Source organism: Theropithecus gelada, chromosome 1 (assembly GCF_003255815.1).
Source record: "Theropithecus gelada isolate Dixy chromosome 1, Tgel_1.0, whole genome shotgun sequence".
Taxonomy (NCBI): domain Eukaryota; kingdom Metazoa; phylum Chordata; class Mammalia; order Primates; family Cercopithecidae; genus Theropithecus; species Theropithecus gelada.
This window is the reverse complement of record NC_037668.1, coordinates 27,339,139-27,350,452: the sequence shown is the minus strand read 5'-3', so window position 1 is coordinate 27,350,452 and position 11,314 is coordinate 27,339,139. Positions and strand designations below refer to the sequence as shown.

The 11,314-nt window shown below is 43.0% G+C and overlaps 1 protein-coding gene across 2 annotated transcripts in view; it reads right to left on the bottom strand.

The window, feature by feature from the left end:
• DUSP12 (dual specificity phosphatase 12) overlaps nt 1-7,214 on the bottom strand; it is a 9,583-nt gene extending 2,369 nt beyond the window's left edge. Inside the window, exons 1-5 of one of the 2 annotated variants that reach the window (XM_025366969.1) lie at nt 6,104-7,214; nt 4,430-4,543; nt 4,226-4,344; nt 3,745-3,841; nt 2,619-2,805 (exon numbers count right to left, since the gene is read on the bottom strand). In XM_025366969.1, the coding sequence (XP_025222754.1) occupies nt 2,619-2,805; nt 3,745-3,841; nt 4,226-4,344; nt 4,430-4,543; nt 6,104-6,447 (861 nt within the window). In that variant the 5' untranslated portion in view covers nt 6,448-7,214. The remainder of the gene's footprint in view (nt 1-2,618; nt 2,806-3,744; nt 3,842-4,225; nt 4,345-4,429; nt 4,544-6,103) is intronic. The other variant, XM_025366978.1, reaches the window with a different exon arrangement.
• Between the last annotated feature and the right edge of the window lie 4,100 nt (nt 7,215-11,314).

Below are 11,314 nucleotides of genomic sequence, written 5' to 3'. Positions count from 1 at the left end.
AAAAAAAAAAAAAAAAAAAAAAAAAAAAAAAAAAAAAAGAAAGCCAGAATCGCAAGCCACCAAAAAGAAAAACTGATAAATTAGATATCACCAAAATTAAAATCTCTAACTGCTACAAATAATACCATCAAGAATGGGAAGTGAGGCTTCGCGTGGTGGCTCACGCCTGCAATCCCAGCACTTTGGGAGGCTGAGGAGGGTGGATTACCTGAGGTCAGAAGTTCGAGACCAGCCTGACCAACATGGAAAAACCCCGTCTCCACTAAAAATACAAAATTAGCCAAGTGCAATCCCAGCTACTCAGGAGGCTGAAGCAGGAGAATCACTTGAACCCGGGAGGTGGAGGTTGCAGTGAGCCAAGATTGTGCCATTGCACTCCAGCCTGGGCAACAAGAGCAAAACTCCGTCTCAAAAGAAAAACAAACAAAAAAAAGAATGAGAAGAGTAGGAATGTGAATTGTGATGTGATATGGTTTGGTTCTATGTCCCCATCCAAATCCCATCTCAAATCAAATTGTAATCCCCACATATGGAGGAAGGGAGGTGACTGGATCATGGAGGCAGATTCCCCCATACTGTTCTCGCCATAGTGAATGAGTACTCATAAATTTTGGTGGTTTTATAAGTGTTTGACAGTTTCAACCTCACACATGCTTCTCTCTCCTGCCACCTTGTGAAGAAGAGGTCTGCTTTCCCTTCCACCATGATGATAAGTTTTCTGAGGCCTCCCCAGCCATGCAGAACCATGAGTCAATTAAACCTCTTTCCTTTATAAACTACCCAGTCTCACGTACTATCTTTATAGCAGTGTGAAAATGAACTAACACATGACGGTTGCAAAAAACACCGTGAATACACTTTAAAAACCCCTGAATTGTACACCTTAAATAGGTAAATTGTATGTATGTGAATTATACTATAATAAGGCTGTTTTTTAAAAAGCAGCATCATCTGAAAATGTGAGTTTGATCATAGGGTACCACTTTCTAGGCAAGACACTACTCATAAACAGTTTCCTGGCCGGGCGGGTGCGGTGGCTCACGCCTGTAATCCCAGCACTTTGGGAGGCCGAGGCGGGCGGATCACGAGGTCAGGAGATCGAGACCATACTAGCTAACGTGGTGAAACCCCGTCTCTACTAAAAATACAAAAAAATTAGCCAGGCCCGGTGGCATGCGCCTGTAGTCCTCGCTACTCCGGAGGCTGAGGCAGGAGAACGGGCGTGAACCCAGGAGGCGGAACCTGCAGTGAGCCAAGATTGCGCCACTGCACTCCAGGCTGGGCAACAGCGCAAGACTCCAACTCAAAAAAAAAAAAAAAAAACAGTTTCCTCATGCATAACGTATGAATATAACTGCTCTACCTCTTTTATAAAGCTATGGCATTCTTCAAATGGTATATAGTGAAAGGGTTTCATAAAATAGCCACTATACAAACTTTTATACAAACCATACAAACTTTCAAAATCATTATTATAATTATTATTATAGAATACCTTCACATTAATATCAAGTAAACCTAAAGGAGAAATGTGGCTGTCATGGCACGCTCCCACCAAGTTAAACACTTTTTTATGTAAAATGTCACATGAACTGCATTCTTTGTTTTTCTTTTTTTCCCCACACACTGGTTATAGGAGCAAGAGGATGAGCTGCATTATTTAACTGGAAATGAAAAAGAATCTCATAGTAAAACATACTAAATTTCAATTTCCTAAAAGATCAGAAAAAAAAGAGAGACACATACAGGAAGCCAACAGAGAAGAAGAAAGACAGAACTTTTAACCTAATTTTAAAATCCCTGATTTACCCTACTCTTATTATAAAAGTTCAAATATTCTTAAATACATTTTTTTTAATTAAAAATTGTTTACTTTCTTTTATAGAGATGAGGTCTCACTATGTTGCCCAGGCTAGTCTTGAAACCCTGGGCTCAAGCGATCCTCCCGCCTTAGCCTCCCAAAGTGCTCAGATTACAGGCATGAGCTAATGAGGCATGAGTGCTCAGCCAACATATTCTAATTAGTTTAAAAATAAATGTTAGTCTTATATTTGAAAAAATATAAATAGCCTTAAAGGAAATTTATTAACTTAGACCAGGGCTCTCAACCAGAAGTAGTTCACTATTTTGGATCAGCTGGTTTTTGAAAAATATTTTATTTTTGATAGGCTTATCTACACTAGAAAGATATAATCTCCAGAAATAAAGGATTTAAATGGAGTAAAACACTAGTTAAAATAAGAGTTTAAAATGCAAGAAGGGTGGCTCAAGCCTGTAATCCCAGCACTTTGGGAGGCCAAGACGGGTGGATCACGAGGTCAGGAGATCGAGACCATCCTGGCTAACACAGTGAAACCCCGTCTCTACTAAAAAATACAAAAAACTAGCTGGGCGAGGCGGCGGGCGCCTGTAGTCCCAGCTACTCGGGAGGCTGAGGCAGGAGAATGGCGTGAACCCAGGAGGCGGAGCTTGCAGCGAGCTGAGATCCAGCCACTGCACTCCAGCCTGGGCAAGAGAGCGAGACTCTGCCTCAAAAAAATAAAAAATAAAATAAAATGCAAGAAGGAATAAAATATAGATGATAAAATAAAATTGTAGAAAATAAAATGTGTTCTCACCTGTCCATCCATCACTCCCAACAAAGCAGATTCCATCCACTGTACAGGTTCAATGAAATAAGATGTACATTGAGCTTGTCTCCCTGTGGTAAGCATGAAAGATGGTGTCATTCTCTTGTGTGCAAAGGCTATAGGTCCACTTCCTTCATGGTGATCCAGAATACTAGAACTTCGAAATAATGATCGCCTGCAACCCCCAAACAAACAAAAACATTAATGACTTCCAAAAGGATGAAAACATGGATTAAATGTGCAGTATTTCTTTTTTGTTTGTTTATTTGTTTGAGACAGAGTCTCACTCTGTCGCCCATGCTGGAGTGCAGTGGTGTGATCACGGCTCACTGCAACCTCCCCCTCCTGGGTTCAACTGATTCTCCCGCCTCAGCCTCCTGAGTAGCTGGGATTACAGCCACCTGCCACCATGGCCAGCTAATTTTTGTAGTTTTAATAGACACGGAGTTTCACCACTTTTTTTTTTTTTTTTTCAGACAGAGTCTCGCTTTGTCACCCAGGCTGGAGTGCAGTGGCGCAATCTCGGCTCACTGCAAGCTCCCCCTCCTGGGTTCACGCCATTCTCCTGCCTCAGCCTCCCCAGTAGCTGGGAGTACAGGTGCCGGCCACCATGCCCAGCCAATTTTTTTGTATTTTTAGAGATAGGGTTTCACCGTGTTAGCCAGGATGGTCTCGATCTCCTGACCTTGTGATCCGCCCGCCTCGGCCTCCCAAAGTGCTGGGATTACAGGCGTGAGCCACCGCGCCTGGCCGGGGTTTCACCACTTTGGCCAGGCTGGTCTCAAACTCCTGACCTCAGGTGATCTGCCTGCCTGGGCCTCCCAAAGTGCTGGTATTACAGACATGAGCCACCGCACCCAGCAATATGTGCGATATTGCGTAGAGGACAAAATAATGTAACACTGATTATGCTACTTAAATTTTCAATAACCCTTACAATCTGATTATTTCTCTTTTTAAGAATTTATATTCTTCCTGAAAACAGATCTGAACTAAAAATTTCTATATTCGTCAATTAAACAAAATCTTCCTACAGAAATTTAAGAAAATAAAACTTTAGCTACTTTTCAGTTACTGAGAAGATAAAATATCCAAAGGATACAAAATATTTTACCTGCACTTTCTACACTTGTAGAGAACCTCATCTTTCAATCCTTGTGAAACCGTGGTTGGGTCAACAGCAAAGAGTTCTTGAGGTAAATTCTGCAATTCTATATGATATAACTAAAATGTATTTATTTGTCAAAATCAACTGCATTTTCAGATAAATTCAGTTAATGTCAAATTGAGGCAAGAAGTGCTAACCTCAGAAATTAAAATAAAAAAAAAAAATCAAATTCCAGTGTTGAGAAATCAGGCTAAGGTAGGAGAGGACAGTGATTTAAGTAATTAGGTTCTGGGCACAGGCTGACCGAGTTCAAATCCCGACCCTGCCATTTATAAACCATGTGATTTTGAATAAGTTATTTCTGGCTAAATCAGTTTCAAAAAGAAACAATAGTTTCTCGGGGAGTGCTGGAAGTGAGGTAATGCATGCAATGCCAAAAGTAAATGACATTTAGAAAGCCCATTACACACTAGTGATTATTACTTACCTGGATACTTCTCTGTAACCTTTTGTAAACGATATTGCTTATAAATTGCACTAGAGGTATCCACTTCATATCCCATTGCCTGGTATAATTTCAGTTGCCACTCAAACCCCTCATTCATCCTGTAATGATAAAGAAATACAAAGTTTCATTTTCTTAAAATAACATCACAAAAGCAGAATTATTACTATAAAAAAAAGAACCCACTTGGCCTCTGGTTTGAGAATCTGGAGCTTTTCATAGGCTTTTTCAAAGGGAAGTAGGTCAGTCTTCATGAGAAAAGCAGTTATTATGGCCACACTTCGACTGACTCCTGCGTGACTGAAAAAGAGACCTTTAAAATAAAACAGCAAATAGCAACAATTAAAAAAAAAACACACAAAACCCAGCCCCCTATTAATAGTAAAGTTTAGGCCCACTTCATTTCTACTTCTCAGATAAGCCCATTGCCTCTGAAATATTATCAGGTACAAAAGAATTATTCCTTTTTCCTTTTGAATTCTGAACCATGTGACTGTATTACCTATTCAAAAATAATAACAGTAATTTTTAAAATTTTTATAATGGCTCAGAACAAATCCAAACTCCTGGCTAGACACAGTGGCTTACTTACCCCTGAAATCCCAGCACTTTGGGAGGCCAAGGTACGGGATTGCTTGAGCCCAGGAGTTGGAGACCAGCCTGGGCAATAAAGTGAGACCCCACCTCTACAAAAAATTAGCCGGATGTGGTGGCGCGTGCCTGTAGTCCCAGCTACTCTGGAGGCTGAGGCGGGAGGATCACTTGAGCCTGGGAGGCTGAGACTGCAGTGAGCCGTAATTACGCTACTACACTGCAGCCTGGGTGACAGAGCAAGACTCTATCTCAAAATAAAAATAAATAAAACAAAACAAAAACAAATCCAATCTCCTTCCATCTTAGCATTCAGGGACCTCAAAATCTGGTCCCAGACTTCTTTCGATTCTATCACTATCTTCTGTCTTTTATGTGCTCAATAAATTTAAACTATTGTTATTATACTCCAATCCAACCAAGAACTGCTTAGGGATTCCCATTTTCTTTTCTTTTTTTTTTTTTTTTTTTTTTTTTTTTTTTTTTTTTTTTTTTGAGATGGAGTCTTGCTCTGTTGCCCACGATGGAGTGCTGTGGCACAACCTCGGCTCCCTGCAACCTCTGCCTCCCAGGTTCAAAGTGATTCTCCTGCCTCAGCCTCCCGAGTAGCTGAGACTACAGGCGAGCGCCACCACGCCCGGCTAATTTTTGTATTTTTGGTAGAGACGTGGTTTCACCATATTGGCCAGGCTGGTCTGGAACTCCTGACCTCGTGATCCGCCTGCCTCCCAAAGTGCTGGGACTACAGGCGTGAGCCACCGCGCCCTGCCGGGATTCCCATTTTCTTTTTATCTTTGCTGCAACTATCTCCTCCCTAGGTAAAGCCCAGGGATCCTTTAGATCCAAACCAATTCTCCTCTTCATCAACCACCCCCTACCCATCCCAAACAAAAACATTGAACCCTAAATCTTTGTAAATCCTGTTTACAAGACACCAAGCAACCTAATCTGCATTACAATCATCGGGGTGGGTGTCTAGCTTCTCCAACAGAGCTGTAAACTCCTTGGGGCGTAGGTAATTTGTCATTTATCGGATGACACCTCCCCCGCCCTCTGTTGCTGCAGGAAGAACCAACTAAAGCATGAATGAATGAAAGCCTGCACACACCAGGGGCCCGCCTCCAGCCTCCTCCTCTCTTGGATACACGCCTCCTGCGGGAGGTAGCTGGAGGAGGTTCACGCGGCATGACCGCGCTCTCGTCCTCCCGAGGGCCTCGGAAGGAAAGGGGTGCTTGGCGGGGCACGTCGCCCACTGACCCGGCCACTCACCAGTGCACCAACACCGCACGGCCCTCAGCGCGGGCCTGACCGATGAAGGCCACGCACCGGTCCAGATGGCTGAGCAGATCGGTCTCGGGTTTGTCCAGCGCTGGCACGAAGAGGCGCCACAGACCCTCGACCCCAGGCCCCGCCTTGAAGCTGGGCTCCTCCGAGTCCACCGTTAGCACGGCCGTGATGCCCGCTTCCCTCAAGTGGTCTGGCTCCGCGACGGCCGCGACCCCACCGAGATACAGTCCTGGCTGCACTTCCAGCATCTGCCCGGCGCAGGTGGCTCTGCTGGCACTGGGGTTGCAGGGCTCGCAGCCATGACTCGGGCCCGGAGCCTCCAACATGGCCGCGCCCAGACACCAGGCGGCTCCTGCCCTACCATCGAGTAGGCTCCGGCTAGAACATCCTTCCCCTGGGACTCGCCAGCCTCAGCGGCTCAGCTGCTCCCTTGGAGGACCACGTTGGCCGCAGGAAAATGGACTTATCGCTAAGGGGCGGAGCTTCGGCCCCATTCAGCGCCGCCTTTCGTCCCCTGTTCCCTCTGACCCCCACCCCAAAGTTGATGGTAAAGGATAAGCTTCCCCCAATACAGGGTTTCTCTGGCTTTTAATATTGAAATTTTCAGGAGAGAGACATCAGGAGCAGCTGAACTCAAATGTGAAATAAAGGTCGCGCCGGCTGAATCAGAAGCGTCATTTTATGCATTTGAAGTACAATTATTTTCAGTATTATAAAGCCATCTGTACTTTGCATCTTATGATTATTTTTCCTTTTTCTGCCCAATTTCATTATTGGTGTGTGAATCCTTGTTGATGTTTACTGTCTATTTATTTTGAAGATGTTAATCCTATATTTTTGTAAGTCAATGTCCTCCAGCCAGGACTATCCGAAACCAACTTTAATTAAGCAAGTTGGTTTTATTACTCAGTCATGAGCTATGGAGAGTTTCAGGGCATCTCAGCACGAGGATGTTAGGAAGATCCTATACAGATTTTGGGCTTTTATTTGGGGATTTTTGGAAAGGGTTTAAGGAAGCCGGCTTTGCTCCAGATTGAATGCTGCAGGAAGATACTCAGTACTATGAGTATCTTTTATTTATCTCTTGTATAGGGAGGACTATTGGGGGAAATTCAGCCCCCAATATTTCACGTAGGTTCTTTTCTATTTTCCCTAAGTGTCAGCTGGTCTGAGAAATAAAGGGAAAGAGTATAAAAGAGAGAAATTTTAAAGCTCGGTGTCTAGGGGAGACATCACATGTCAGCAGGTTCCATCATGCCCCCTGAGCCACAAAACCAGCAAGTTTTTATTAGCAATTTTCAAAAGAGAGGGAGTGCACAAATTGAGTGTGGGTCACAGAGATCACATGCTTCAAGGGCAACAAAAGATCACAAGGCAGGAGGTCAGGGCGAGATCACAAAGTCAGAGTGAAACTAGAATCACTAATGAACTTCCATGTCCAGCTGTGCACACATTGTCATGGATAAACAAGGTTCAAGAGCAGAGAACTGGTCTGACTAGAATTTGCCAGGCTGGAATTTCTTAATCCTAGCAAGCCTGGGGGCACTGCAGAAGACTAGGGCGTGTTTCATCCCTATCTACATCTGCATAAGACAGACACCCCCAGAGCAGCCATTTTAGAGGCCTCCTCTGGGAATGCATTCTTTTCCCAGGGCTGTTAATTATTAATATTCCTTACTAGGGAAATAATTCAGTGATATTTATCTTGCCCGTTTTCAGTAATGAGAGAAATATGGCTCTGTCCTGCCTGCCCACTGGCAGCCAGACTTTAAGGTTATCTCCCTTGTTCTCTGAAAATCGCTGTTATCCTGTTCTTAAGGTGCCGGATTTCATATTGTTCAAATATACATGCTCTACAAACAATTTGTGCAGTTAACGCAATTATCACAGGGTCCTGAGGTGACAGTCATCCTCAGCTTACAAAGATGACGGGATTAAGAGATTAAAATAGAGACAGGCATAGGAAATCACAAGAGTACTGATTGGGGAAGGGATAAATGTCCATGAAATCTTCACAATTTATGTTCAGAGATTGCAGTAAAGACAGGTGTAAGAAATTATAAAAGTATTAATTTGGGGAACTAATAAATGTCCATGAAATCTTCACAATTTATGTTCTTCTGCCATGGCTTCAACTGGTCCATCCATTCAGGGTCCCTGACTTCCCACAACAGAGGACAGGCGAGAGAGATACTAAAGTTGTAATTGGTCAAGACGTAGAAGTTATAATGCTGGTATAAAGATAGATACATTGATCTGTCTCTGTTCTAGAACAGAACAAACCCTTGCATGTGGAGTCCTAATTAGGGAAAAGGAGTCAGGCTGGCTGGACGAAGGGAAGCAAAAGGAGAAAGCAGATAAGCCACAAGTCTGCCTTTCTTCATGGTCCAGGACACACAGCCCTGCTGTGCAAATAACTCAAAATCTGCCTGAGCCCAGCCATCACCAGACCCCTAGCTGATAGAAAAATGGAAGTTAGTTCACTGCAACCTTGACATTATTAGTACTGCACAAAGCCCTCTTCTGCACACAACATAAGCACCATTCTACAAAATCCCCAGCAAGCCTTTGTTTCCTAGCAGTCAACTTCTCTCTTGCTGACCTGCCTGTTGTACCCTTGCAATGTATTTTCATACTTTCTCTAATAAACCTGTCTTTCTTTACCTACAACTGTGTTGGTAAATTCTTCCTACCACCTGTGTCACCAGCCCAGAAAGTTGTTGATCACCTGCCACATTGCATATATGTTAGAATAATCTTCAAAAAGAGTGTCAAGACCACACAATGGAAAAAGGACAATCTCCTCAACAGTGTTGGCAAAAACTAGATATCCACATGCAAAAGAATGAAGGTGGACCCTTACCTTGGACCACATACAAAAAATAACTCCAAATAGATTAAGGACCTAAAAATATAACATTCTTAGTAGAAAACATATGGGGAAAGCTTCATGGCCTTGGATTTGAAAAAAAATTTAAAACAGGTAAGGGTCAATGGTCTCATTGTCTAACGTGTTATCCGAACTTGTTGTCTCATGACTGAGAAAATTAAGGAGTGTGGGCACAAAGAGTGAGGTTGAAGCAAAAGTTTAATAAGCAAAAGAAGAAAGCTCTCCACAGCAGAGAGGGGAGCCCAAGTGGGGTGCCATTTTTACAGTTGAATTCAAAACATGTTATAAGAAACTCCTCTCATCTCTATAGCTGTTTGAGTAACTTCTCTTATGAATAAAGCTGTCTGTGCAACTTCCCTTATCTTCTACAGATGTGGGTATGTCTCTAGGCAAGCACAAAGCATGGCTTCTCTTGTTTGTATCACTGTGGGTTTGTTTTAGGTAAGGCCGCGTCCTCCTTGTGCAAGTTCCCATAGAGTCCACTATGTATATGCCTGAAAAGGGGAGGAAAGTTTTTCCTGGGAGCTGGCCAATTACACGAAGAATGAAAGGCATCCATGCTGGACCCTGCCTGCTTATCTATGCAGGTACAGCCTGAGTTTTGCCTAAGCTGCTGTATTTTGCTTGTAGCTGTGATTTTTCAGGCAGGCTGCTTCTCCAAGGGCTGGCCTTAGCTGTCTACCTAACTGATTGTTCCTTTCCTTCTCCCTCAATTTCTTGGATAAAATACCAAAATCACAGGCAACAAAAGTGAAAATAGACAAATGGGACTATATCAAACTTTAAAATGTCAGCATATCAAGAGAAACAGTCAATAGAGTGAAAAGGCAGTGTATGGAATGGGAAAAAATAATTGCAAAGCATATATCTGACAGGTTAATATGCAGAACATATAAAAAAAACTCCTACAACTTGACGACAGAAAAACAAGTAACCCAATTTTCAAAAAACTGGGCAAACGAGCTGAATAGACATTCTTCCAAAGAAGATATACAAGAGGCCAAAAAGCATAGGAAAAAGATGCTCAAGTTGCTAATCATTAGAGAAATGCAAATCAAAACTATAATGATATATCATCTTATACCCATTAGGATGGCTGGTATTTTTTTTTCAAGCACAGAAAATAAGTGTTGGCAAGGATGTGGAAAAATTGGAACCATTGTGCATTACTGAAGGGAATGTAAAATGGTGCAACCACTAGGGAAAACATTATGGAGTTTCCTCAAAAGATTAAAAATAGAATGACCACATGATCCAGCTTCTAGGTTACATAGCCAAAAGAATTGAAAGTGTGATCTCAAAGATATTTGCAAACCCATATTTATGGCAACATTATTCATAATAGCAAAAAGGTAAAAGTAACCCAAGTGTCCATCATGGATTAATGGATAAAGAAAATGTGGTAGGGGCCGGCCACAGTGGCTCATGCCTGTAATCCCAGCACTTTGGGAGGCCAAGGCAGGTGGATCATCTGAGGCCAGGAATTCAAGACCAGCTTGGCCAACATGGCGAAACCCTATCTCTACTAAAAATATAAAAATCAGCTGGGCGTGGTGGTGGGCACCTGTAATCCTAGGTACTCGGGAGGCTGAGGCAGGAGACTCGCTTGAACCAGGGAGATGGAGGTTGCAGTGAGCGAAGATCGTGCCACTGCACTCCAGCCCAGGGGATAGAGCAAGACTCTGTCTCAAGAAAAGAAAAGAAAAGAAAAGAAAAGAAAAGAAAAGAAAAGAAAAGAAAGAAAGAAAGAAAGAAAGAAAGAAAGAAAGAAAGAAAGAAAGAAAGAAAGAAAGAAAGAAAAGAAGGAAGGAAAATGGTATATACACATGATGAACTATTATTCAGCCATAAAAAAGAGGGAAATTCTGTCACATGCTACAACATAGATTATCTTTGAGGTCAGGTGCAGTGGCTCAAGCCTGTAATCCCAGCACTTTGTGGGGCTGAGGCTGGCAGATGACCTGAGGTCAGGAGTTTGAGACCAGCCTTGCCAACATGGCAAAAACCTGTCTCTACAAAAAGAAAAAAAAAAAAAAAAAAAAGGCCAGACACGGTGGCTCACACCTGTAATCCCAGCACTTTGGGAGGCCGAGGCAGGTGGATCACCTGAGGTCCGGAGTTCAAGACCAACCTGGCCAACATGGTGAAACCCCATGTCTACTAAAAATACAAAAATTAGCCAGGCATGGTGGCGGGTGCCTGTAATCACAGCTACTTGGGAGGGTGAAGCAGGAGAATTGCTTGAACCAGCTTGAACTCATGCCACTGCACTCTAGCCTGGGCAACAGACTGAGACTCTGTCT